General features: G+C 45.5%; 1 protein-coding gene across 2 annotated transcripts; it reads left to right on the top strand.

Moving 5' to 3' along the window:
* Positions 1-219: 219 nt before the first annotated feature.
* Positions 220-9,985, top strand: CREG1 (cellular repressor of E1A stimulated genes 1). Of its 2 annotated transcripts, XM_034791640.1 has the most exons (4): positions 220-508; positions 5,693-5,812; positions 8,852-9,036; positions 9,847-9,985. In XM_034791640.1, coding segments are annotated over exons 1-4 (579 nt in total). In that variant the 5' UTR covers positions 220-235; the 3' UTR covers positions 9,848-9,985. The 2 variants fall into 2 exon arrangements, with proteins under 2 accessions (XP_034647531.1, XP_034647542.1); XM_034791651.1 differs by lacking the exon at positions 9,847-9,985 and having other exon boundaries at positions 8,852-9,037.
* The last annotated feature ends 16,824 nt before the right edge of the window (positions 9,986-26,809 follow it).

A 26,809-nucleotide genomic window follows, 5' to 3' on the forward strand; every position in this document is an offset into this window, starting at 1 on the left:
GGCAGAGCTCATTGGCGGACATGAGAGGGCGGCGTGCGCCCATTGGCTGAAAGCAGAATGACCACGCCCCACTGAAGTGGGTATTCCATACCGTTGCGCCTCCAAGGCGCCTTCATTGGTGGAGACGGGCGGGTGGTGGGTGCCCATTGGCTGAGAATGGTGTGGCCCCACCCCTTCAGGAGGAAACCGGTTGGCCACCAGCTGCAAAGCAGGGTTAATTACGCTCTTAGTTACGATGCGGCTGCAGCTCCTGCCCTGGGCGCTGCTGGCGCTGCTGGCCGGCGGGGGGGCCGGGATCCCGCCGCACGACGACGCGGCGCGCGTGGCCCGCTACGTGGTTCACCAGTGCGACTGGGGGGCGCTGGCCACGCTGTCCGCGCGCGAGCCGCTGCGGGGCCGCCCCTTCGCCAACGTCTTCTCGCTGAGCGACGGGCCGCCCGGCCCCCGCGGCAGCGGCGTCCCCTACCTCTACCTCACCGCGCTGGAGGTGTCCGTGCAGGACCTGCAGGTGAGCGCGGGGCCGGGCGCTGGGACCCGCCGCCCCGGCTGGAGGAGGAGGGTGGCACCGGGCCCGCAGGGATGGGGCTGGGCGCAGCGGGCGATCGCTGACCCCAGTCCGTGCAGTGGGGTTCGCGTCCGTGGTACTGGACCCCCCCAGGGGGGGGCATCTGCCCTCTCCGCGCGCCCCGGTGCCCCTCAGTGAGTCAAGTGCAATGATCGAGCTCGTCTAGGCCGGGGTGTGTCTTCAGTGCCACTCAGAGGGGATAAAGCTTGATCTAGCAGCAGGGGGGACTGGGTTCCCTATTTCAGGCTACCTTTGAGCATGCCCTTCCTCCCCCATTTGTGAGTGTTGTTATACCCCTACTGCGATAGCCTGTGTACCCATGGCACACATGCCATTTGTGATACGCACGAGAGCTTTGCTCACACTGAATGGGTCTCAAGCATGCCAAGATTGCCAATTCCCTTTGAACAATAAAGGAAGTGTATATTGAGATCTGTCTTCATTTGGATGTTACTAGCACACATCCTTGCCCAACAAGTTCCATAATTAGTGATAATAATCAAGTTAATAATCATCTTATGGTATGGGGAAATGGCAAGATGCATCACTCCTTTATCACAATGATCCTTTGCTTAGCATCCTTGCAAAAGCTGCAAATATTAATGTGTGAAAATTTGAAATAAAAGTAGGGATATTGGCATATGAATTAGCTCAGATATTTGAAAAAACAGTCTAACTTCCTAACCTACTTGCTGCTAATATGTTTGTAGTATGTGATATTTTGTTCAGGAGTTGGAACATTCTTTCCTCTGTTACTACTATGACTTGAGTGCTGATTAAAATAGACGTTATGGAATACAACATCTGGAAACATCAGAAGTATAATAAAGTGAAGACAGTGAAGCTGCTAAATGTACAGAAGAGGACTGGTGACTAAAAATATTACAGCGCTTGACCAGCAAAGCATCAAGCATTCTGCCCCAGCAGTTCTGTAGATCCCTTTAATGTATCAGTGTGGAATGTTACAAGCAGCCAGAAAAGTAATCTCTAGGCAACTCTCCTCAAACATGTCATGTATCAGGGGGTAGCTGTGTTAGTCTGTATCTACAAAAACAACAAGGAGTCTGGTGGCACCTTAAAGACTAACAGATTTATTTGGGCATAAGCTTTCGTGAGTAAAAACCTCAATGTCATGGTCATCTATGACAAAAATGCACCAATAGATGAAACTGCTGAAGCTGTAAGAGAGGGTACTGAATAAAGAAGCAGAGGACTCCAAAAAGATCAAAAAGTGAAGGGTAGGCACCAAATGAGCCACAAAGGACTTGGGAGCTGAAAAATTGGCAGGGTGTGTCTATACTTCAGGAAAACAAAAATAAAAAACCAAGGCAGCTAGTCTGAGCCCAGATTGACTGACTTGGGCTCATGGGGCTTGCACTGTGAGACTAAAAATATCAATGTGGATATTCCCGCTTGGTCTGGAGCAGTGGTGGGCAGCCAGTGGGCAGCATGCGGCCCATCAGGGTAAGCCGATTGTGGGCTGCGAGACATTTTGCTGACGTTGACCGTCCCCCAGCACGCCCCCCCGCAGCTCCCAGTGGCTGCGGTTTGCCGTTCCTAGCCAGTGGGAGCTGCGGGAAGCGGCGGGCGGAATGATGGGCCACGTGAGGGCCACAGGTTGCCCACCACTGGTCTGGAGCCTGGGCTCTGAGATCCTCTCACTGGGTTGGAGAGCCCAAATGGGAACATATGTAACAGGGCTAAAAATAGCAGTGTATGAGTCCAAGTGAGTTGACGTGATTCAGAGTCTTTTGCAGTGTAGATGTACCTGAAGAGCTTAAGAGATGCTCAGACCAAATACTTACTAAATTCATTTATAGTTGAAACAAAAGGCATATGAGAGGAGACAGAATAGCAACCACTGAAAGTCCCTAATCCGCTCCTGCCAAACTTCTTTTCTTGGTTTGGTGAAGAATGAACTAACTAGGCTGATTTAGCGCGCTTAAGGCGATAACAGCAGTTGGTTGTATGTACAATGCAGTAGAGGAGGGGACAGGAGAGGCTTTGTGCACTAGTCACTGCTACTACATCTGTAAATAATTTTAAAAGTAATAGAAGTGTGTCATGATTCCCTCTGGGAGCATGAGATCCAAGAATGAGGAACCAATAGTGATGGGATAATAAAGAAATTATTAAACTATGTAATACCCAGGATGGTGCTACTTATTTTTACATGTCTGCACACACTCAAGTCCCTGCTGAAGAGTGCAGTCTAAAAAAACACAGATTTGGAGGAGAATCCAATACATGCTTTCCCCTCTCTTCCCTCCTGTTTTCCTTGTAAAGAAACTAAAACATGGGCAAAACAAGCATGACGTTTTGTTTTAGCCTTTGCCTATATAACTAATGCCAATTTGCCTCTTGAATTAGCTGTCTGTAGTCCTCACTTGGTATGCTGAATGCTTTGTAGTTACCATTTTTCCCTTTTAATTTCTATTTGTAATATTTCATTTATGAAACGTCTGTTTTAAGAAATATGGAGGTTTGATCAAACGCATGTTATGACCCCTGCCTAACTGTTTTGACACTGTTATAGATTTTACTGGTTCAGTAGGCTCTTTCCAATCAGAAAGCTCCCCCACAGATGTTGTATTCTCCTATCTGTATTCTGCTGTTGCAGCATAGAGGTCAACTGTTTGGTTCACCATCACATAGAGACCTGTGCCAGCAGATAACACCAAATAACTATGACTCAGCTTTTTTGGAGTTGAGTAACTTGAGTATCTGCACTGTCATAGTCTTGTGATGGCAGTAGTTCCATAAATGCAGTGGGAACTTGTTTAGTGCTTAGGTCACTTAATTTTTTTTGCTAAAATAAGCTATTCTAATGGAATTTCCCAGATGCACATTTAACTCTTAGTTGTGTTTGGGGGGGGGGGGGAGCTGTGAAATATAATGTCAAATGATATTAAATCTAGTGTTTTGAACGAAGACTTCAGGTTCTGAAATCAAAGAAATGCACAAGAAAGTTGGAAACTTAAGCAGACCTACAAAAAGTTTGTGCAGATATCCTTCCTTCTCTAGCTAAAAGCTCTACAGATCTTTGCAATTACAAAACTAAATTCATTTGGGGCCTAATTTATATATGAAGCTTGTCCTCAGGAGATAAAAGCCTTAATAATTTCTACTTTATCAGTTAGAGGACCAGAACTTACTTAAATTTTGCCCTTCTTTGAAGTCCATTACTGTTAACCTGGTAAACTGAAACCAAGCTGAGAGGAATGAGGCTTATCTTCTATTACTGGTTAAGCAGACTTGTAAACAAACATGAGTCCTCCGCAATTGGATCTGCACTGATGGACTCTTGCCCCTGTCTGGAACCCCATTGACCAGTAGGGCTTTGGATGGGCGTAAGGGGCTGCGCATGTGATTTGACTACAACATTGGGGGTAGGGTGTTATAGTCTTACAAATATTGAAAATGAAGAAGTTCACTCCATGATGGGAATGCAGTTCTTTGAAGTATTCCTCTTCTGCCCCCCCGTTTGCGGGATAACATCGGTTGAATTGTTTGTTTCCTGACATACACTTAGAGCCTGACTACACTAGGTGGTCTTTGCACTGATATAGATGCACTCCTCCATTTTTAAAGCAGGGCTTACATTGCATTAATGCATCTTGCTTTCAGATGCAACATACCTATACCAGGAATTTGCATCCACGTAGCTAATGTGGTCAGGACCCATAACCTGTATCTTAAATGCACACTGACTTTTGCCGCCTCCACATCTAGCTTTGGAAGAAAAACTGATTTTCCTGATCTGGATTCTTACTACAAAAGCTTCTATGTAAATTCCTTGATGTTTTCAACAAATTAATTAATTTTTTGCAAAATTTAAAAAATCTCCATGCTTGTGTTGACAAGCACGAAGTGTGTCAAGTTCTAGTTAAGGCATTCTCATCATGTCAGCTTTTGGGCCTTTCTAATTTATTTGTGGACAGACACCTGTCTTCTTATTTTTAGGCCAAAAGTGATCTATTTTTTTTTTTAAACTAGATAGTAGATATGTTTGTGCTACCAGAATGGAGTTGGGTGCTTTTTATTTTAAACAGTTGAAGTTGCTTTCAAGTGGATTTTTACACTCTTGACTTAAACTGGATTTTTAAAACTAGCTTCAAATGTCGATGGAGTTGAGGATATATAGATTATACATTAAATTCAAGTGTTAATGAGGTCCATTTTTTGAGGCCTCCAATTGTACGTTAGACAAATTTTGCTGTTTGAACCTTCTAAACTATGGTCTTCCAGACCTATTCAGAGGCCATCTATCTAGGGTTTCAAATTAAGTAGTTTTAGAAGAAGAATATAACTAGTATAAGAAGGTGGTGACAAATGTTGGTAACTTTCTTCTCACTAAGCATTTTTGGGTACTAGCTGGAACTTCATTTGAAAATACCTTTTGTGACAATCATTCAGGGATGGGTATTTACCAGAGGTGTTTTTACCAGATAAAATCAAGATTTTTACAACCCCAGGAAAAACTAGTTAGTCCCAGTTTAAGGCATTTAAAAAAACAAAAAACGGTTTCAAACACACACCACATTACATGTAGTTTTAGTTACATATTCAGATTGCAGTTACATAAGACAATAGACTTGTATATTAATTTATGATTGTACAAATAAAAAGTAAAGCTGCAGGGGGTGTAATATTAACATGTAACTATAATACTGAACATTGGAATGTCTGTATACATATTGGTTTGATATTTTCTCAAAGAAATTATATATATATATCATGACTCATTTCATGTCAGTTTTCAATATTGCATAAACAAAAGTTGAAAACATTAGATGATACAAAAAAACACCAATAATGCAGTGTTATAGGCTTGATGCATGCAGAGTTGTAGACTACAGTCCAGCATTCTGTAGCAGAAGACCAGCTTTGATGTAGTGGATAGACCGAGCCTATTCCTCAGTTTTGAATGGATGTTTGAAAAGATGCATTCTGAACTTGCTGGACACTGATGCAATTATTTTAAACCAGCTTTAGCCTGGTATTCACCAGTACCTGACATTTCCTGGGATATTGACAACCCTGCAATCAGTTTATTTTAACAAATTTTAGTTATGTAATGTATAGTTTTGGGACAGCTTTGCCAATTACTTACTGCTTGTATTTCAGGTGGATGCAAATGCCTCTCTTACAGTGTCCTTGGCACAGACTCCTTACTGCAAGAAGAAAGGCTATGATCCCCAGAATCCCCTGTGTGCCCACATTATCTTCTCTGGGACTGTTGATAAGGTAAACAACTGAAAGTCTGCACTGAACAGGACAGTATTATGTACAAAGCAAAACTCCTTAGTGAACAGAGAATAGAAATTTAAGAACTTCTGTACAGAAGTGTAACATTACATACTAGACAGAAAAGATTCAAACTAATCTAATGATTCAGGCTAAGCTCTTTGACGATATAGCAAGCTAGCTCATAGTTTGCTTTGGTAGATTAATTCACAACTTCTGAACAATACTTAAAGTATCATTGAGAGTCTCTAGAGATAATTCTATAGAGCTGCTCTTGGCAGAGCTACTACAGTGAGGGAAGTCTCTAATTTCTGTGGTTCTTTTTTTAAGAACTAACAAATCTAAGCCAATCTTCTGTCAGTGCAAAATAACTTGATACTATTTTAAGTGCTCAGTCCAGTTTTAAGTGACCCAAGTGATTAGGCTTCTACCACTTTACTTGGTTAACAGCTAGTATGAGGCATAAAATTGTAGGAGTTTAAAGATGGAAAAATTATTGCATCATCTGTTGATCTTCCTGCCGGTGCAGTACAGTATTGTTTCCTACCATTTACTAGTGCTTTTTTCAGTCTAAGTTAGTTTTAGCAGCCTTCTGTGGGACACTAGACTCTCTTTGTCATTCAGCCTACAATTTTCCCTTTAGCATCATCTCATTACTGATAATTATTCCCTCTTAGCAATACCCTAAATAATTCCTTACTTGGTGTTTATGCCCTTCAGATACGTGTACATTATATTTTCACAATCCCTTATTTCACTGTTCCCACATTTAGCTCTCAATCTTACTTTGTAAATCCGTTCTTCAGTCCCGCATCATTTTTATTACTCATTTGAGCTCCCTCCAGTTTAATATTTTTTTTGATAATTAAGTGCCCAGAAGATACAACTGCACCAGGAATATTGCATCAGCCATGTAGAAAGGGTCTACTACAGTAGTGGGCAACCTGCGGCCCGTCAGAGTAATCCGCTGGCGGGCCACGAGACAGTTTGTTTACATTGACTGTCCACAGACACGGCCGCCCGCAGCTCCCAGTGGCCGCGGTTTGCTATTCCCAGCCAATGGGAGCTGTGGGAAGCGGTGGCCACCACATCCCTGTGGCCTGTGCTGCTTCCCACGGCTCCTGTTGGCCCGGAACGGTGAACCGCGGCCACTGGGACCTGCGGGTGGCCGTGTCTGCGGACAGTCAATGTAAACAAACTGTCTTGCGGCCCACCAGCGGATTGCCCTGACGGGTGGCCCATGGGGCACAGGTTGCCCACCACTTGTCTACTACATCCCTGCTGTATGATATGGTACTGCTGCATGTGCAACTGAAAACCACACTGGTCTCTTTTGCTGTTTAGACTGCTTGCTGCTCACTATTACCCATAAATGTCTGTATATCAATGTTAGGCTGGGTAGCAAAATATCTCATAAACTTTGCTATCTGCAGTTCCATCCTTGTTTTTCTAGTTCAGTTTCTTTCCAGCTTAGGTACTTACTCTTCAAATACTTAGTCTTACTTTCCCTTTTTCTTTTTTATCTAGTCAGGCCGTGCCCTCTTTAGCCTTTGAGGATACAAGAATAAGGGAGATGGCCCCCCAAAATATGCATGATAAACATGTATTTAATACGCAGTAAATTATTGAACCACTGCAGAACTATGTACAAAAGACACTACTATCAGGCTGCAGTTTGCATAAATGAATAGCTACTGTTGCTGGTTGCTCTCTTCAGACAGGGATTTGACATCTTTTGCCAGAGTCTCTGAGCTTTAAAGGAACTAATATAACTTTCTGATTTTTGCTGAAACTTACTTTTTTATCCAAATAATGAAGCTACCATCCCTGCTCCCTACCCTGTGTTTCCTAAAAGTTGTTTCTGTATCAATATTAAGTTATCCACTTGAGAAGTAGAATTAAACCAAGTACTGCATCATTGGGACAGTCACCTTTTTCAGCTCTTGTAGAATGTGCTCTATAGAGGTGTCATTTCTAAAGCACACTAATGTGTTGTACATTAATTGCTCCATGTAAACATTGCTGGTGCGCTTTAATGTAGTGCACACGAACAGGGTCTACCTGGACTAATTAATGTGCAATACATTAGTGTGCTTTAGAAACCGCACCTCTGTAAAGCTCAGTATCCCACCATGTAGACAAGCCTTCAGCTACCATCACCTAGTCTCATTACAGTGTCTCAAAGATTTATCTATGATTTTCCCAAACAAGGTAGTTTCAGTCTGGGGCCAATCTTTGTACCCAAGCAAAATTATTATCGCTTCTTAAAGATATTACCTTACTATGCTTTGTCTGAAACTAGCTTTTCTCTTATGGGGGAAAGAACTTAATCTGTAGCTGAAGTAGTACTTTATTGTGGCCAGAAGAGCAATGGGAATATCAAATATTCTTAATTTCCAAAGAGATCAAACTAGTAAGTAAACAAGTGTCAGTGGTATCCAGTAAACATACTCAAGAACGCTCCTCTTCTTCAGGTGAAAGAAACAGAGTATCCTACAAGGAAACTTGCAAAGCTGCTATATGGCACTCTATTATTTTTTTTAGTCACTATTACCAAATGATTGGTCTCTTCAACAGATATAGTCTTTGGCATTAGTTGATATTTTAAAGAAATAATATTGAATAAATGCAAACTTTCATGGGATTTATCTTTCTCCTCACTTTAAATTGTCATACAGCATCACTCAGGGTGCAGTGCTTTTCTATGGATATTATTTCTCTCATTGGATAATATTTAATTATAAGAGTTACTGCTTGTTAATTTCCAGGGGTGATATTTAAAATGGTGGATATACCCATGCTACAGAGGAACTCCTGTTGGTAGATGTATCTAGCTTTCTGGGGCAAACCTTAATCTGGTGAGCCCTCCCTATCTCTGGGTGGATGTGCGGTTACTATAATTTGGGGGGGAGTGGGGACTTATTTTTTTTATCATGTTAGTAGAATATTCTTATTGGCAGTTGATTTAAAATACCTCTAAATTTGTCTTTTACCAATGAAGTTTACATCTTTTGTAATATGTTGCTGGTTACTTGTTAGGTGAATGATACAGAAGCTGTCTTTGCAAAGCTGGCATTATTCAGTCGACACCCTGAGATGGCAAGCTGGCCTCGAGATCATAACTGGTTCTTTGCCAAATTCAACATCACCAATATCTGGGTCCTGGACTACTTTGGTGGACTGAAAACGGTGACTCCACAAGAATATTACAATGTCACACCTTAGTAAGTCCCTAAGTTTGTCATATACATGTCTGTCTCATACTTGGAAACTGCAAACTTAGTCTTAGAACAGCCCCATCAGAGACAGCAGATATGAGCTGTCTTGGGTTGTGGGTGTTTTTTGCTTGTTAATGTCTTTCCCCCAAGTGATTTATTAGGTAGATGTTGGTCCCTAGTGTAAAGAAATTGCTATAATATGAATATTCCTGTTGATTGATCCCTGAGAGACAAAGCTTTCCCTTTAATAGTTTCCTTCCTTTCACCCTTCTGTATGCACTTCTTGGTATGTGAGCAGGAATTCTACCCACTTGTAATCTTAGCTGGTGGTGTATCTACTAAAAGTTTTGAAATACAAATGTTTGGGACACTTTCCTTTTTAAGAAGGATCATTATGGACAGTTGTAATTGTACCTCTAACTTAAACATAATTTCCAGGGGGAAGGCTCCTTTAGAAGGAGCACTGAGAGACAGTGCTGTCTCTATTAAGTGCAGAATGGAAAGAAATCTTGTTTGGTGTAATAGTTAAGAATTGTGAGAACACTCAAATGTACTTATGCTAGGGTGTGATTCTTAGTGTTTGATAGATCATTATACCGGTTGCTGGATTATTCTGAGGAAGAATCCTCAAGAGTCATACACAATGCCTAAACTCTCTTATCACAATACTGGGGTGTCTACAAGTCCTGCTACAGACCCTTTGTTCTATGGGACAGAAGGCTGCAGGATGAAGTTTTCTTGATATAACTTTTTTTACCTGAAAGCATACCGATACATTCAACCTTAATAACTTTTCTTATTTTTACCCTCTTGTAGGTAGAGGAAAATCCTGGATATTATCGACATACAAACTAACTTCCCGGCCTTTCGCCATGCTTTCTGTTTCAAGGGAGAGTGTCTTCTCTTTCGCTCCTAGAGCTGAGTTAATACGGCAAAAAAAAAATCACAAATGCACTCAATTTTTAATGAGCTTGCTTTGTGTGTACTCCCACATGTTTGTATTCACATCTCACAAACATTTGTGTGGTTGAGTCTGTACTAGCAAGAATGATCACACAAGTGAATTTCCAAATCTCATGTGAGTATTCCGGTTGAGGAAAATGTGTTAATCAGGGCATAGCCATAGGTGGGCCACACCCAGACATACCCAAATCTGAGCCCGTGTGAATCCCCTCCCTCCCCTGTTCTAGGGAATGGAGAAGGAAATGGAAAGCCTCTGTTCTTTCCTCCTCTCCCTAGCTTTTCTGGATTGGCTAGTAACGGCCTCCCGCAACAGGGAGGGAGGGGGGCTACTAGTAGGGGGAACACAGCTGCCCTGTAGGGTCATGTAAAGACACCTCATAGACCCCAGGGATTGGGGAGGGTGGAGTGCTGTGCACCCAGTGGTGGCAGGGATCAGAGCCAGGTGGCGTCAGCTACAGAACAGAGAAACAGGCGGCTGCTTCTGCAGTGTGCAGCCCCGCCAAGCTCTCTCATCACTGCCCATCTACCATAAATTGGGACCCAGTCAAATTTCTATTTCTAGCTGTGCTACTGATGTTAATCACAACTAATCCGCACAGTTTAAATCATGTCTGAGCACAAACAGCTTTACAAATATCAATCTGTATGGTTTTAAACAATTATGTCTAATAAATAAGGCTAAGGTTTGGTCATGGGTATTTATAGCAAAAGTCATGGACAAGTCAGGGCCCTGAATTTTTGTTTATTGCCTCTGACCTGTCCCTGACTTTTACTAAAAATACCCCTGAGTAATTCTTAGCGGCTCCTAGGGTGCCGCTGCTCTGGGGGGACTCATGGGCCAAAGGCTGGCCCCTGCTCCAGCGGCGGGAGCTGACTGCCTCTGGCCACCCGTTGCTCTGAGTCCCCCGGGGGCTGCTCTCCGATGGCCTCTGGGGCCATCCCCGGGGCCGCTGCTCAGCCGGCCCTGTGGTCAGCCGCACTGGCCGCTGCAGCTGTGGGGGTCATGGAATCCGTGACCCCCGTGACAGACTCACAGCCTTACTAATAAATTACTCAAGTTATGATTTGTTGTGGATTGTCTGCATGCAGAAAAGGGCTAAGTTTATCTACAACTACTTGAGTATTAGCTCAGCTCTACACATTTCTGTGCCTTAATTAAATCATTTCTGTTTGTGAGCTCTCTAGAGAGAACTTCTTAAAATATCAGTTATGTTTTGGGTCATAGTCTTTGGGGCAGAGTAAACTGTAACCAGCTACATTCTGCAGTGTGGTCCAGGGCTGACGACATCTAGAATATGGAATGGACTATTTGCATCAAGATGGAGAGTGAATTGCTGGGAATCTGAAGGCTCCAGGAACCTCGATTGCACATTATTGATGAGTACAGCTGCAGTCTGAAACACTTCCTGTTTAGGTACTTGCATAGCTCTCATCATTGTAATACAGTGATACTCAGACCTCAGTGGTTGAGGAGCCAAATTAGCAATCAACATTACCCAAAAGAGCCATAGTAGTGTGAATTCCTTGTTTCATTTACTATTTTATATAATTATTCTCATTCTCACAGCAAAATGATTGACCAGATAGTCTACAATTGGTTAATAACATATTAACAATCAGGATGCTTTTACTAACTTAGATTTGAAATCACAGTGTTTTAATATTATGTGCTGCAAAGAGCCACAGGAGACGCATTAAAGAACCACTCCTGGCTCCCAAGCCTCAGTCTGAGTATCACTGCTGTCTCTTATGAAAACTAAATGTATCCCTCAGGCTCCTGACAAGTTGCTGACATAGCCTTAAGTTGGGCAAAGCTTAATTCTTTAGAAATAAGATGCTATGAATAGTGAAAATGTCTGATACTTACATGTCAGTTACTAATTCTTCTGCTACTGAAACCTTCACCATATGAATGTTAAATCCAGTCTTCATTCTGGAATTCCTCTTCTCACTCACTCATCACTTACATAGCATTTGGCTTGTGAATTTAGTGTTGGCACTGTGAAAAGGGGGTCCATTAGTTACTGGTAGCGTCTAACTTTTGAATCCACGAAGAAAAGTCTTTTGCTTTATAAATCTAATCAGTTGATAGCTGAATAACTTTATTTTCTCCCAATAATAGAACTGGTTTGTGGGGCACTTTTTTTTAAAGCATATAAGGAACTTTTCAGTGAGTAACCCAAAAGTGGGGGGGAGGTTTATGAAATGTAATATATCTGTTTCATCCTTTGAAGTGGTCTTAGTTCACATTAGCTTATGAAAAACTTAGTTCCTTGCTCTTTAAAAGTGTCCCTCCGTCAAGTGGGATTGAGTTACAGAATTAAACCTCTATTTGTGTCCTATCTAATCTCCCAAGTGCTAAGTTCACAAGAAGTGTCAGAAAGGACCACATCAACAGATTCATTTAAATTGAACTCATAATGAGGAAGTATTGTCTGGTGGCTAGAGCAAAGGACTTGAGAATCAGCATGCCTTAGTGAGTCAGTAGCAGGCACAGAAATAGAACAGTGTCCATGGTTAAATTGTGTAACCTCCTCTTCTCTATAGTGTGGCTGTATTACTATTTACTGTATAAAGCGTTGGAAGATTTGTAAATCACTTTGATCATCTCTGATAAATTATCAGTCTGCTGTAGGTAAACTACTCCCTTCCCTTCTTTGTAAAGGAAAAATCTAGCAAAGTTACTACATTTTGAAACACTTTTGGTAAACTAATTGGGAAGATAATTGGGAACTGAGGAAGCTTGCAATTTGGAAATGAGTTGTGTTGGATAGATAATGCTGAATCTAGATGCAGAATGAGGAAATAATTTTATATTAAATGTATATTTTAAAAAATTGGAGAGCTCTCAAGTGACTTTAAATTGTCAGAAGGACTCGTTGCATCCATTGTAATGGAAGTCCTTGGATGCTCTTCTTGTGCTTCAGGAGAGTGACTTATGACTCAATATATTTTATTCTGTGTGAACAACCTCTGGTGCTGGGCATTCGTAACAATTAAAATCTATTTTTATGGTAAATGGTGTTTGGTTTAGTTATTTCACAGGATTTACTAATTTTTTTCCATTTTCCCCATGTTCTTGCCATGTAGCTGTTGCTCCTGGATGTATCTTATTTGCCAGAAGGAATGGGGGAGCTGCTCTGTCAAAGCCTGACTTGCCCTAATCTATCTGACTTTATGCCTCCACCTTCCTTATTCCTTCCCTACATTAATGCTGTCACTTTTTGGTGGTCTAGAGAGCAATCTGATCTGATCTGGGGGTGAGGAGAAGGTTTCATTCATATAAACCAAGACCTAGAGGAGATGTACTATACTGGGGAAGGGAAGGACTCTTTGGGTCAACACTGGATCTAATAGGCAACAAGTCTGATTTTTGACTATTCCTCTTTTCATATTTTACCACATCTAAAACTATATTCCACTGATGGTCCTTGTTGCTGACATTTTCTTGTATTCATGACTTTGTTTTTCACTTAAACCCATTGTTCTGTATTTTACCAGTAGTGATCAAAGTGTCTTCATCTTTCTCCTCTTGTATATTAACCCTCTCAGTGTTTTCAATAGTTCTGATCCCCTAAATGGTTTTTCAAGACTACATTTTTCCACGTAAGGAATCATTGTTTTTTTTTTTTTTTACTGTCATTTTAGTTGATCACTGAAATGGGTCACTGTCTTGCTCTTTAAACCTTAAATGTGACTATACTCCTGAGTGTTCTCTATTAAGGTCTGTAAGCAGTTATACTCCTCCTTTGCCCCTGCCTAGCATGACAGTTTCCTTATATTAGTCTTTTCTCCTTGCACAGATTCCTTTGCTGTTCTGTGGGTTGGGTGAAACCATTTTTTACTACCTTCCAGTAATATTACACAACTGTTTAGGATAAATTGGTTAATATTTTTTTCCAGTAGAGTCTATGAGACAATTTTAGATAAGTAATGGGATTTTGGCCTACACTAGAACTTGGGGCAGGATACTAGGATGAATGCTTCTTTTGGAAACCATGATATGACAACCAGAAGGATCTAGCCACATATGCATTCTTCCTATCAAAGGTGCCCTGTGTAGGCCTCTGAGATTCCAGGGGCCTGGATCTTCAGAACACCAGATCATCTAGTGCGACTTGTATCTCACGAGCCACCAACAGCACCTGCACACTAAACCAAATGACCAAAATTAGACCAAAGTATTACAGGTAACAGGAGACTAAACTATTATATGCTATAGGCAGAAAATAGGTAGGACCAAGAATCCTGCAGTGGCAGGGAATCCTACCAAATAACCCATACCCACATGCTGTGGAGGAAAGGAAAAAAACCCAGGGTTGCTGCCAGTCTGACCTTGGTGGAAATTCCTTCCTGTCCTCAGCCATATGGCGGTCAGTTAGACCTGAACATGTGAACAGGAACGAACAAGCTAGAGAAGCACCTGAGAGAGAGAGAATGCTTGGTGCCACCTTAGAAACTCTGTCTTGCTTCATCCAGTGTCCTATCCCCAGTCTCTGATGCTCCAGAAGAAGGAGATCAACCCTTCTTCTCCCCCAGGACATTGGGAGCAGGGCAGGTGGGGAAGAGGAATAATGGAAAAAGCCTTCTTGACCCCTGCAGGTGACTGGCTGAAGCCTTTTAGGAACATAAGATAGAAACCAGATGGAACCCCCCCAGCTGAACTTAAGAGATACTAGCTTAAGGTGCTAGTGTGGCTACAGGTCTTGTAGAATATTTGGGCTGAAAAAGCTTTTCCCAGGTCACTGTTAAGATGGGACCGTTGGCAGGAATCCAAGCTAGTATAAGATACTTTTTTCTGAAAGTAGTACTACTATCATTGCTAATCCAGTAAAACATCTGACTTCCTCATTACTTTGCTAAGAGATAGTAATGACAAATCTTACATAAATGTTCTAGTGTCAATAGATCACTAAGTCATTTGTTGGTCAATCAGCAAAAGTAGCTTTGGGTTACAGCACAGAAAATGCTGAGAACAGTTAGTCTTAATAGAGCAAGGGACCAGAATCAAACTTTTGGGTTTTGTCTAGTTATTTGTTTCCTGCCCCCAAATCACCTAAGTATATTCCAAATACTAATGAATTTATCCTTGCAACATATAATGAGCCAGGAAAATATCCCCACTTTTCAGATAAGACTCTGAGGTAAAGGGAGACTTTAAACAACTTGCTTAGTCACACAGGATGTTTATATCCGAATCAGGAATTGAATCCAGGTCAGTCTCAGATTGGCACCTTAACCAAGAGACAGTATTTCCTTGTAGTTCTTGCTTTTGCTCATTGATTTGCTGTGTGACTTCGCTAGTTTTGCTTCCCAATCTGTAAGATGGGGTCATATTTATGTAGCTCACAGATGTGATATTTTAACTGTTTGCAAAGTGCTCTACAGCACCTTTCATTTGAGGATCTAAGAACTGCAGAGTATGGGGTAAACATGTCAGAACAGAAATGGATCAGAATAACAGTGTTAGTTTTGCAGTTTAAATTACAGTGTTTGAGGCAGTGCTGTATCTTTGATCTTGTACTGCTATACATAAAGTAGTCAGTCTATTGCCCAAAACAAATCCAAGCTGAGTCTTCCTTTAGTCATCTAGTTAATTGTGTCATGTTTTAGAGTCATGTTTCCCTCGCTAAAAACAGCAAAACATACTCATTGGAGCTGTTTACAACTTTGGTGTTTCCTGTCCAGTAACAAAAGTGGGAAGTATCCAAACTCTAGTAAATTGCTGTATCACTGTTGGCCACAAGAGGGTGCCATAGACTTTAGTTTCTTGGGTTGATACATTTTCAAACTATTACCTAAAATAGATTGATTTTGACCTGTTATAAATCCAGCTAAGAAGAATGGTGGGTCTGGGGTTCAGAGTTCTCTTCTCAACACTTTACATTCTGTATGCTCTTCTCCACAAAAGAAGGCATTCTATTACAATTATCTAATAAAACACTCATAATTCTTTTGTTTTTGTAGTTAATTTGTCGTGAAAGGTGCTGGATTAGCAGCCCTGAAAATGGAAAGTTTTAAATTCACACCACATGTCTAGCAGAGGTGGTGGCATTACAGATTTTCCCACACCTGTCTCAACCTTCTCCTGGAGAAACCACCACCAGTGGTTGACAGGTTTCCTTGTTCATTCAGTCCTTAGCCCAAGGGTCTCAAACTCAAATGACCACGAGGGCCACATGAGGACTAGTACATTGGCCCAAGGGCCACATTTACTGACACCCTCCCCCCTGGTGCCCTTGGCCCCGCCCCCACTCCACCCCTTCCATGAGGCCCTGCCCCAGCCCCGCCTCTTCCCACCCCCTCCCTGCCCCCATTCCAACCCCTTCTCTGAAATCCCCACCCCAACTCGCCCCCTCCCTGCCCCCAGGGGATGCAGGAGGTGTGTGGAGTGTGGCAGGGGCTCAGGGCAGGGAGTTGGGGTGCAGGAGGGGTGTGCGGTACAGCAGGGGGTTCAGGGCAGGAGTGTGGGGTGCGGCAGGGGGTTGGAGTGAAGCAGGGGCCTCAGGGCAGCGGTGCGGAGTGCAGCAGGGGGCTTGGCAGGGGGTCAGGGTGCAGGAGGGGTGCAGCAGGGGGTTCAGGGCAGTGGGTTGGGGTGCAGGAGGGGTGCAACAGGGGGTTCAGGGCAGTGGGTTGGGGTGCAGGAGGGGTGTGGGGTGCGGCAGGGGGCTCAGGGCAGGGGGTTTGGCTGCAGGAGGGGTTCGGGGGGCGGGCTCCGGCCCGACGTGCACCAGGGGCAGGACAGGCTCCCTGCCTGCCCCCGTGTCGTTCCGGGAAGCGGCCAGAACCTGGGGGAGGAGGGGCGCAGGGTGTGTGTGGCTGTTGCTTCAGGCACCGCCCCCAGCAGCTCCCATTGGCTGGGAACGGGGAACCGCGGCCACACACACCCCCGCGCCCCTCCTCCCCCAGGTTCCGGCTGCTTCCCGGAGTGGCACGGGGGCAGGGCAGGCAGCCAGGGAGCCTGCCCTGTCCCCGCTGCGTGTCGGGCCAGAGCCGCTCTAAGTAAACGCCGGGGGGGGGCGGGCGGGGCCATGAGGCGCTCGTGGGCCGCAGAAAATAACCCCGCGGGCGGCGTGTTTGAGACCCCTGCCTTAGCCCATCTGCTGAGAGTGGAGACAAATGCTGCTTATTGTGGTGGTGGTTCTTTGTCATGTGAACACTTGTCCACTAGCAAATGGACTGAGATACCTAAATCTCTTTTCATAATGGTCAAATAGCCATTGGATAATTAACCTTTTGTTTGCTGTGTATCTGGACCAGATTTGAATGAGTAGCCTAGAGTGTTATGAGCGGTTCGTGGGCGATCAGAGCAGAAGTCAGGCTGAATCAGGTACCAGAGAGTCAGAGTCCAAGACAGGCCAGAGGGCAAACCAGTAATCAGTAGGCATGCAGCATCTGGTTACTGGAGGTCAGAGTCTGAGATAGGCCTGGGAATAAACCAAGAGTCAGGCAGGGTCAGAAGCCAGAGTCTGGGAATCTTTCTCTGAAACCAGGCAGGCAGTCTGTATTGTTGCTCAGACAACTCTCTGGCATGGCTTCTGGCTTAAGTACCAGCCCCAGCCAATCAGTGAGCTGCAAGGAGCTACCACTCAGGTCCTGCTGGGCAGTATTTCCTGCTGGGCCCAGCCTCACATAGTCCTCCCGTGGGAGCCTAGCCAATGCCTCCTGTGGTGATGTGGAGGTGTCACCAGCCCAGAACTCCCATGGTCCCAGGCTTTAGCTGTGCAGGCTCTTACACAGAGGAACAGCATTCAAGGAGAGAGTAATATTTCAAGTACTGAATGGTCTGAGACCTTGTTAGACTAGACTACTACTTGTTTTATGTTCCATCATGGCTGAGAAGCTCAGTTCATCAATTTCTAAGGTTAAACTCTTGGAGTTGGTCCAAAGGGTTCGTTTCTCCAAAACAAGAATTTGCTTCTGGTCAGTGTAATGGGTAGTTGGTATCATTTGGGTTTGTGCTCTGATTGTTTGGGATGAAGGCATGCAGGTAGTGAGAGACCAGAGAAGTGCCAATTTGCTGTCATTGGAGGCTGGTTTATTTAATTTTTAACCAAAAGGCCCTTGTTGCTATGATGATGGTTAACATGCAAACCAATAAAAGTAATGGATTTGAAAATGTTTGTTTTAAAAATTCTCCCTGTTGCTAATCCTACATCTAGAGAGCCCCAGTCATCCTCCCAGTTACCCACTAGATTCTAACTCTCATACCAGCCTTGTGCATATAATCTTTCCAGTGTAAGGAGAATGGATAAGACACTCTGGAACTTCCCAGTGAAGCTTCTTAGGCAGCTGCAGGGGTTACTGCTGAGTGAGAGGAGGTTGTCCCTCAAAAATGTTGCCTGGTGGGTAGAAAGGAACTAGATGTTAGGACGGGTTCTCAGGACAAATGGTTTGGTGGCTTCAGAGGGCGGCCACCAACTCTTGCTGATGGCCGCTCTCACACTTTTTCCTAAAACCCTTAATTAGCTTTAGGAAAAACAAATAAATATGCACATACATGTGTCCAAATCATTGTAATTTATTTAGTGCTAGCTGAAAAGTGATAATAACAAACATACAAGTATCACTTTTCCCAGCAGACTTACTCAGCCCTGGCAAGTTTGGGGATAAATTAAGCCCTGGGTGGGGGGCCAGGAGAGGCATCGTGGGGCAAGAGCCTGAAGCCCTGCCCCCGGGGGCCTCTTGCTGTGCAGCTAGAGCCCAAAGCTCCACGGCCAGAGCCTGCCACCCCGCTACTCCAGGCAGGGCCGGATTAACTTTTTGTGGGCCCGGCACCAAACATATTTGTGGCAAGGTGGGGCAAGGTGTAGGGGGGCGGGATGGTCAGTCTCCAGAGTGAAGGGCGGGCTGGGGGCAATGAGGCACAGCACGGCAGGCACAGCCCCGCACTGTACAGCCAAGCAGGAGCACGCTGTTTACAAACCTGCAGCTGCCAGATGCACGCTGGCCTGCCCAGCCCTGTGCTGCCAGCATGCCCCTTCCCCTTGAGGGCGGGCCTGCACCACACCGCCCCCCTGCCCAGTGCCCCATCTTTATGCCCAGAGACCTCCATCACAGATCTCTATGCCCAGCCGCCACCCCTCCCAGAGACCTCCCCTGCTGGCCTCTCACCACAACTGCACAGCACCCTGAACACCACACCGCTTGCCCATAGACCTGCCCACCACCTTCCTCACAGTCCCACCATTACAGCTGCACAGCACCCCATATTCCAGAGGGGATTTTGCACCAAAAAAATATTAAAAAGTCTGTGCACAATATTTTAAAATTCTGCAAATTTTATTTGTCAATAAATAAATGTGGAGGCTCCAACATGGCAGTGGGGAGCACAGGCCACTGGTTGCATGGAGGTGGGAGATTACCCTGCAGCCTCCCTCCACCCCACCCTGGGACAGGGACTCGGCAGGGAGGCTGCACCCGACCCTGACACAGTGCAAGGGCCAGCCTTGCCCCAGAAACACCCTGGGGCCCTGCCCTCCTGTGCCAGGCACACCAGGTGTGGGTGAGCAGGCTCAGCCCGGCAGCAGGATCCAAGTGCAGAGGGACTTATTGTGGGGGGATCTGGATGCACAGAAGCTCATTGGGGGGTTCCAGGTGCAGGGGCAATGGGACTCTGCAGGGGATCCAGGTGAAGGTGTTTGGGTCTCAGTAGGGGGGGTCTAGGTGCAGGGGAAATGGGGTTCATTTGGGTGGGGGTCCAGGTGCATGTTGTTGGGACTCAGTGGGGAGGATGTCTGGGGGGGTTCATCGGGGTGGTACAGATGCAGGGGAGGTGGAGCTTGTCAGTGTGAGGGTTCGATGGGCCTGCTTAACAGGGGAGCCCCGGCTGCTGCCAAGGGGATGCCATATGCTGGGCTCCAGCTTCCTCCCTGCCCCTGCTTCCCCCATCCCCTTCTCTTCCCCATCCCATGCCCCATCCCCACCGCTCCATCTCCTCCCCACCCCCTTCCTTCCCCACTGCCTCTTTCCCCCAGCCTGGCCCTGCCCTATCCCACCATAGGCACTCACTGTTGTACAGAAAACAGAATGGCTCCCAGCACACAAAAGGGGAGCTCAACCAGCACTAGGACCCAGAAAGTGGCATCTTCTGAGCAGCACCCTCTTTTTTCAGCCGGGCAGCTCTGTGCTTGCAGAAAGGGGGGGAGGCAGTGGCATGTGACTCTGTGTGCCCCCATGCCTCACCTCTGTTTTGGGGGCACTGCCCCCCAAACTAAGCCCATGGGCTTTCTCAGCTGCCACCCCCTTCCCTTTGCTTCTCGGTCACTTTTGAAAGGGAAGCAAAGACATCTGCAGGGAATCTGTTTTCATTCCCAGGGCCGGCTCTAGGCACCAGCCCACCAAGCATGTGCTTGGGGCGGCGCCTGGAGGGGGGCGGCGCGGCGGGGCCCCAGCTGTGCTCGCTGCCCTCCCCCGGGTGCTCCGTCCGGTCGGGGTGAGTGTCCCCGGCCGGGCTTGCTGCCCTCCCGCCGGCGCTCTGGCCGCTGGGGGCTCTCCACCCTCCCCGCAGCGCTCTGGCCGGTCGGGGATTGCGGGCCCGCGGCCGGGCTCAGCGCCCTCCCCTGCCGCACTGGGATGGGGGAGGTGCGTGAGTGGCTTTTTTGCCTAGGGCAGCAAAAAAGCCAGAGCTGGCCCTGTTCATTCCCCCAGGAGTACCCCTCACCGAACCCCCACTGCCCAGTGCCCCCCCACAGACCCTCCAGAGACCCACTCCCCCACACCCTTTCTGCCCCCCAGCCACTGGTGTGCTGGAAGTGACTATGTCCATGCGTGGGCTGAGCCTGCAGCACTGCTGGGGCTGGTCAGGGATCCCTCTAGCCCCTTGGAAGCGGCACAACCAGCCAGGACAGAGCGGGAGCATGGCCTGCCCCGGCCAGGCTCCCTCAGGACCCACATGCCTGGAAGGGCCCAGCCCACCACTCATGCCCCAGGGGTTAGGCGGGAGAGGGGGAAGTGAAGAGGAGTGAGCGGTGGGTGGGGCCTTGTCCGGGCAGAATCCAGGTAAAAGGTGGTAAGGTGATAGGGAACAGCCAGCATGGATTTGTGAAGAACAAATCATGTCAAACCAATCTGATAGCTTTCTTTGATAGGATAACGAGCCTTGTGGATAAGGGTGAAGCTGTGGATGTGGTATACCTAGACTTTAGTAAGGCATTTGATACAGTCTCGCATGATATTCTTATCGATAAACTAGGCAAATACAATTTAGATGGGGCTACTATAAGGTGGGTGCATAACTGGCTGGATAACCGTACTCAGAGAGTTGTTATTAATGGTTCCCAATCCTGCTGGAAAGGCGTAACGAGTGGGGTACCGCAGGGGTCTGTTTTGGGACCGGCTCTGTTCAATATCTTCATCAACGACTTAGATATTGGCATAGAAAGTACGCTTATTAAGTTTGCGGATGATACCAAACTTGGAGGGATTGCAACTGCTTTGGAGGACAGGGTCATAATTCAAAATGATCTGGACAAATTGGAGAAATGGTCTGAGTTAAACAGGATGAAGTTTAACAAAGACAAATGCAAAGTGCTCCACTTAGGAAGGAACAATCAGTTTCACACATACAGAATGGGAAGAGACTGTCTAGGAAGGAGTACGGCAGAAAGGGATCTAGGGGTTATAGTGGACCACAAGCTAAATATGAGTCAACAGTGTGATGCTGTTGCAAAAAAAGCAAACATGATCCTGGGATGTATTAACAGGTGTGTTGTGAGCAAGACACGAGAAGTCATTCTTCCGCTCTACTCTGCTCTGGTTAGGCCTCAGCTGGAGTATTGTGTCCAGTTCTGGGCGCCGCATTTTAAAAAAGATGTGGAGAAATTGGAAAGGGTCCAGAGAAGAGCAACAAGAATGATTAAAGGTCTTGAGAACATGACCTATGAAGGAAGGCTGAAAGAATTGGGTTTGTTTAGTTTGGAAAAGAGAAGACTGAGAGGGGACATGATAGCAGTTTTCAGGTATCTAAAAGGGTGTCATAAGGAGGAGGGAGAAAACTTGTTCACCTTAGCCTCTAAGGATAGAACCAGAAGCAATGAGTTTAAACTGCAGCAAGGGAGGTCTAGGTTGGACATTAGGAAAAAGTTCCTAACTGTCAGGGTGGTTAAACACTGGAATAAATTGCCTAGGGAGGTTGTGGAATCTCCATCTCTGGAGATATTTAAGAGTAGGTTAGATAAATGTCTATCTGGGATGGTCTAGACAGTATTTGGTCCTGCCATGCGGGCAGGGGACTGGACTCGATGACCTCTCGAGGTCCCTTCCAGTCCTAGAATCTATGAATCTAGAGCGGGTTGGAGAGGTGGGGCCACAGTCTGGACACCGTGGCCCCTTCTGAGTGTGGGACCCCAGTGCTGAACCCCAAAGTCTGAGCCCTACTGCCCCCTGGGAATGTGGGGAACTCATTGGATGCCTGCTCCTCCAGCGTTGTGCCCCAGCTGTCTCCAAAGGAGGACAGGGCCCAACCCCTGCTGGCGGCCACAGCAACCAACACCAAGGCAGGGCATCCAGGAGCAACAGGGAGGAGGAGGGGCCGCTACTTTGCCCCCCACTTCTCCAGCCCAGGAGGCTGTCGCCACAAGAAAAGGTGAGAGAAACAAGGAAGAGAACCTGAAATATAGAAATGCTTCAGGGATCACAGTAGTCTCAAGGTGTTCACCATGACTTTATACAAAAAGTCAAACTAATACATAATAGCTAGTGAGGTTTGTATAAACATGAGAATAAAGTACTGAAGTTGGTTCGTACTTGAAGTCAAGACTTTGGGAGTGTGTGCTTTGAAAAGAAGTTCTGGAGTTTTCTTACATACAGTCCAAAGGACTGTAAACCCATGAAACTTGTGACAGCAAAATAGGCTACATCAGAAATCAATGTGGAATTAACAGGTCAAATCATTAACGACCAGTGGGATTGCTTATTTCCCTTTCTGTAGGTTAATGCGATTTGCCTACTTCTTACATTCTCTCATAATCAATTAGGGTCTCCAAAGAATTGTGGTCTGAACAGGTTGTTGCTGGTGTAAGAACCAGCTGCTGCTTTTCAGTATCAGGCATCTTGAAAGTGACACTATCATGCTTGTTCAACAGGCTGAGAACTGGTGCATGTTCATAGGTGCCCCACATTAAAGTTCTTCTAATGTCTTAGATATATTTCTAACACGTTAATCAGGCTGAACATTTAAAAACAAAGCAGGAACAGATGACTGCAAGTCACAAGAAACTAAGCAGCGAATGGGAGTTTTCTGGTATAATACACAGACGCCTGTTTATTTCCCATAGGACATGTACACTCACGGACATGTTTATCTCTTGTGTTACACAGGTGTCTGTTTTCTTCTATTCTACAGTAGCCTGTCACTTTAGATGTGGCAGGGCTTCTGTTTACACTCTGCAGCTGCAAGGGATACTGGAAGCGGAGTGGGAGGCCTTAGGAAAGCAATATTTTCACTCCCAGAGGGGAGCAGCTGTAGTAAGACAAACTCCTCTTCACTGTCTGTTGGGAGCATCTGAAGCAAGAGCAGGAGCCAGGAATTCTTCCTTATACTTCTCCTTACAGGGTATTGGCAAATGTGCAGAGGGGGAGGGGATAATACCCTTGGAATGCAACAATTAATACTTGTTGTGCAATCATTACTGCATTTCCAGGGGATTAGCACATAGAGGCAATTATAGCAGAGTGAAGTTTCACTGTAAGTTCCAATGCACTAAAATGCAATGGAGCAATATAGGACTGACTGCCTCTGGACTGGGGGTTCTCAGGACAAAATTTTTGGTGGCCTCCAAGTGTGGCCACCAACTCTTATTGGTGGCTGCTCTCACACTTTTTCGTAAAACACCGGTAATTAGCTTTAGGAAAAACAAATAAATATGCACATACACATGTCCAAATCATTGTAATTTATTTATTGCTAGCTAGTAAGTCTACTGTAAAAAATGATATTAACGAACATACAAGTATCACTTTTCACAGCAGACTTACTCAGCCCTGTCAAGCCTGGGGACAAATTAAGCCCTGGATGGGGGGCCAGGGGAAGCATTGGGGGACTAGAGCCTGAATCCCTGTTGCCAGAACCTGGGGCCTGTTGCAGTGCGGCCAAAGACCGGGACTGGAGTCCGAAGCCCTGCGGCCAGAGCCTGCCACCCCGCTACCCCAAGGCTGAACCCCAAAGCCTGAGCCCCACCACCCCTGGGAAGGTGGGGAACTCACTGGGTGCCTGTGCCCCAGGTGTCTCCAAAGGAGGGCAGGGCCCAACCCCTGCTGGCGGCCCCAGCAACCAACACCAAGGCAGGGCATCCAGGAGCAACAGGGAGGAGAAGGGGCCGCTACTTTGCCCCTCAGTTCCCCAGCCCAGGATGCTGTCACCACAAGAAAAGTCCCTGGTGGCCGCATTTGAGAAACGCTGCTCTAGACTACATTTTGTCAATATAAGTCAGTAGCTTGCTTACCATAAACAGTGAGATGCACACCTCTCTTTTCTTTGCAGTGTCTTGTGCATGAATGGCAGGTCCAGCTGTGGGCTGCAGCCTGCTCACCATACAGAACTACTACCGTCTATTTGGTATCCATTATCTTTGTGTGAGCATCTCCAAAAATGATTGTAAGAGCTTGGTGTTGAATTAGTTTCTGGGGGCTACAACACTGCCATTTATTGCTGAAAATAGGCCAGGCTCTACAGACATTGTCTCCAACGTCTTCCAGATCCTCCAACAGGTCACAGAGGTATTAAGTTTGTCTGCAAGTACTAACTGTAGCAGGTAGGATCAGGAGAATCAGATATGCTGATAACAGATCTGTCCTTAATCCCAGCAGTCTGTAGTGATGATTACAGGTAGGGTCTCTGTGGTAGCAGTGCATGAGCCAGAGGGCAGTGTGTCATTATTTTTATCCCCAGCTTGACTGTGGTGCAGGTTCATTTTTAGTTTTCATTTATTTCCTGTTTAAACTCTAAACCCTGCTGGTTCTTTATACCTCAGGCAAGCACACCCAGCAAGAATGAAAACAGGCTGCCTTTGGCGATGGATTAGCCCCCTGTATCAGAGAAGCTTGTGCTAGGCCTGCCTATGGCCAGAGAGAGAGAGAGAGAGAGAGAGATTGGCATATTGACACAGCATCTGGTCAATGTATGCTTTGTGTACTCTAGGAAATTTACCAATCATAGGCAACAGGTGTCAGAAACAGGTGCAGCTTAACAATGCTGAGCACAGTTGAAATTGAAGTGTACAGTATACCAAACTGTTCAGTACATTTCCAGAAACCATGGTTAAACCCATCTCCCTCTGCTAGTAATGGGTAATTTCCCCAATAGACATGGTGCTAGACCAGTGGTTCCCAAATTTTAACAACCTGTGAACCCCTTTCACTAAAATGTCAAGTCTCGCGAACCCCCTCCTAAAAATGAATATTTCCAGGGATTTTCTCCTTTACCTGAGTATAAATGCCTATTTAATTTTAAAAACAGCAAAAAATATCCACCTCCCTTTCCATTTCTTATAAGGAGTCTTGCAGTTTAAATCTCCTCAGTGTGATAGATATGCTTGCTTTGATCTGCTTAGCTCTTGGAAGTCCAAGGGCTCCGGGCTTCTGGCCCCATGCTGACCAGGGTCCCTAGGGACAGCTCTGTCCACCATTAGGAAATTTTTTCCCGAGAACCCCCTGGGTTCACGAACCCCAGTTTGGGAACCACTGTGCTAGACATATACTCAAGATAGCTAAAAGCTTCTCTTAACCCTTCAGAGAAGGTCTGCTGTCTCCACTGTGGACTTGACTCACTATAAAGTTGCAAGATTTGACAACATTGCATTGATGAGGGTTTTGTCCAGTTTTGTTATAAATATTCCAAGCAATGGAGTTCCCCACCACTTCCCGGTGGAGACTGTGCCATAACTTAACAGATCTCCCTGTATGAAGTTTTTTTTGATATTCAAACTAAATTTCCCCTTTCTTAATTTCATCTCATAATTCTTAGTTACCTCCTTTGTACCAGCCTAAATAATTCTGCTCTTTTTATTGGCCCGTTGCTGCTCAAGTCAATGGTAAAACTCAATCTCATTGGGTAATATTCAGGGAGATGTGTGCTCTGACCACCCCCTTGCTCCCACTGCTGTTCCTTCTGTCCCTTTAAAAATTCTGGGGCCTCATACCCCAGAGAGCTCTGCCTGCCTTGGCAAGCTAATTTCTCCAACTATATACTAGGCATAATAATGCGTAACTGCTACATCAGGCATGCTTGTGAGGCTAATTTAATTCTTTGAGCTCCTCAAGGAAAAACACTGTGGAATGGCTCAGTATTATTAACACTGTGAGCTGACAACAGATGGCCAACTGACTAAGAAAAGAACCCTGGAAAATGAAATCTGCCAAGTTACTGTTTACTTGAAATAACATTTCTGTTACTGCCTATATAGTTTGCTAAATTGGAACTGGGCTACTAAAAGGTGCCTTGGTAGTCTCCCATTTGAGTCTTTTATTTTGAATTGTATATTAAGTGCTGGTTGAAGGTGTTAGATTGAAAGCCCCAAGGAGTCCTATTAATTCCCAGAGCATAACAGTTCAGGTAGAAGCAGGGCAAACATCCCCCCACTGCACCCTGCTAGTGTGTCTCTATATCGTCATGGAGGGACCACTTCTAGGGATGAGAGGGTTGTTCAGTCTCCTGGCCCACTTAGGCCTTTAGTGAGAGGAGATGTGGAGTATGTAGCTCAGACACTGCAATGTCATTGTTTTAAAGGTACTACACCTTTAAATTTTCTAAGAACTCTCCCTCTGTGCAGAGGTCAGCAGCCATTGTGGCAGCCTGTCCAGAGGGCACAGAGTCTCT

This window comes from Trachemys scripta, chromosome 1, assembly GCF_013100865.1.
Source record: "Trachemys scripta elegans isolate TJP31775 chromosome 1, CAS_Tse_1.0, whole genome shotgun sequence".
Classification (NCBI taxonomy): Eukaryota; Metazoa; Chordata; order Testudines; family Emydidae; genus Trachemys; species Trachemys scripta.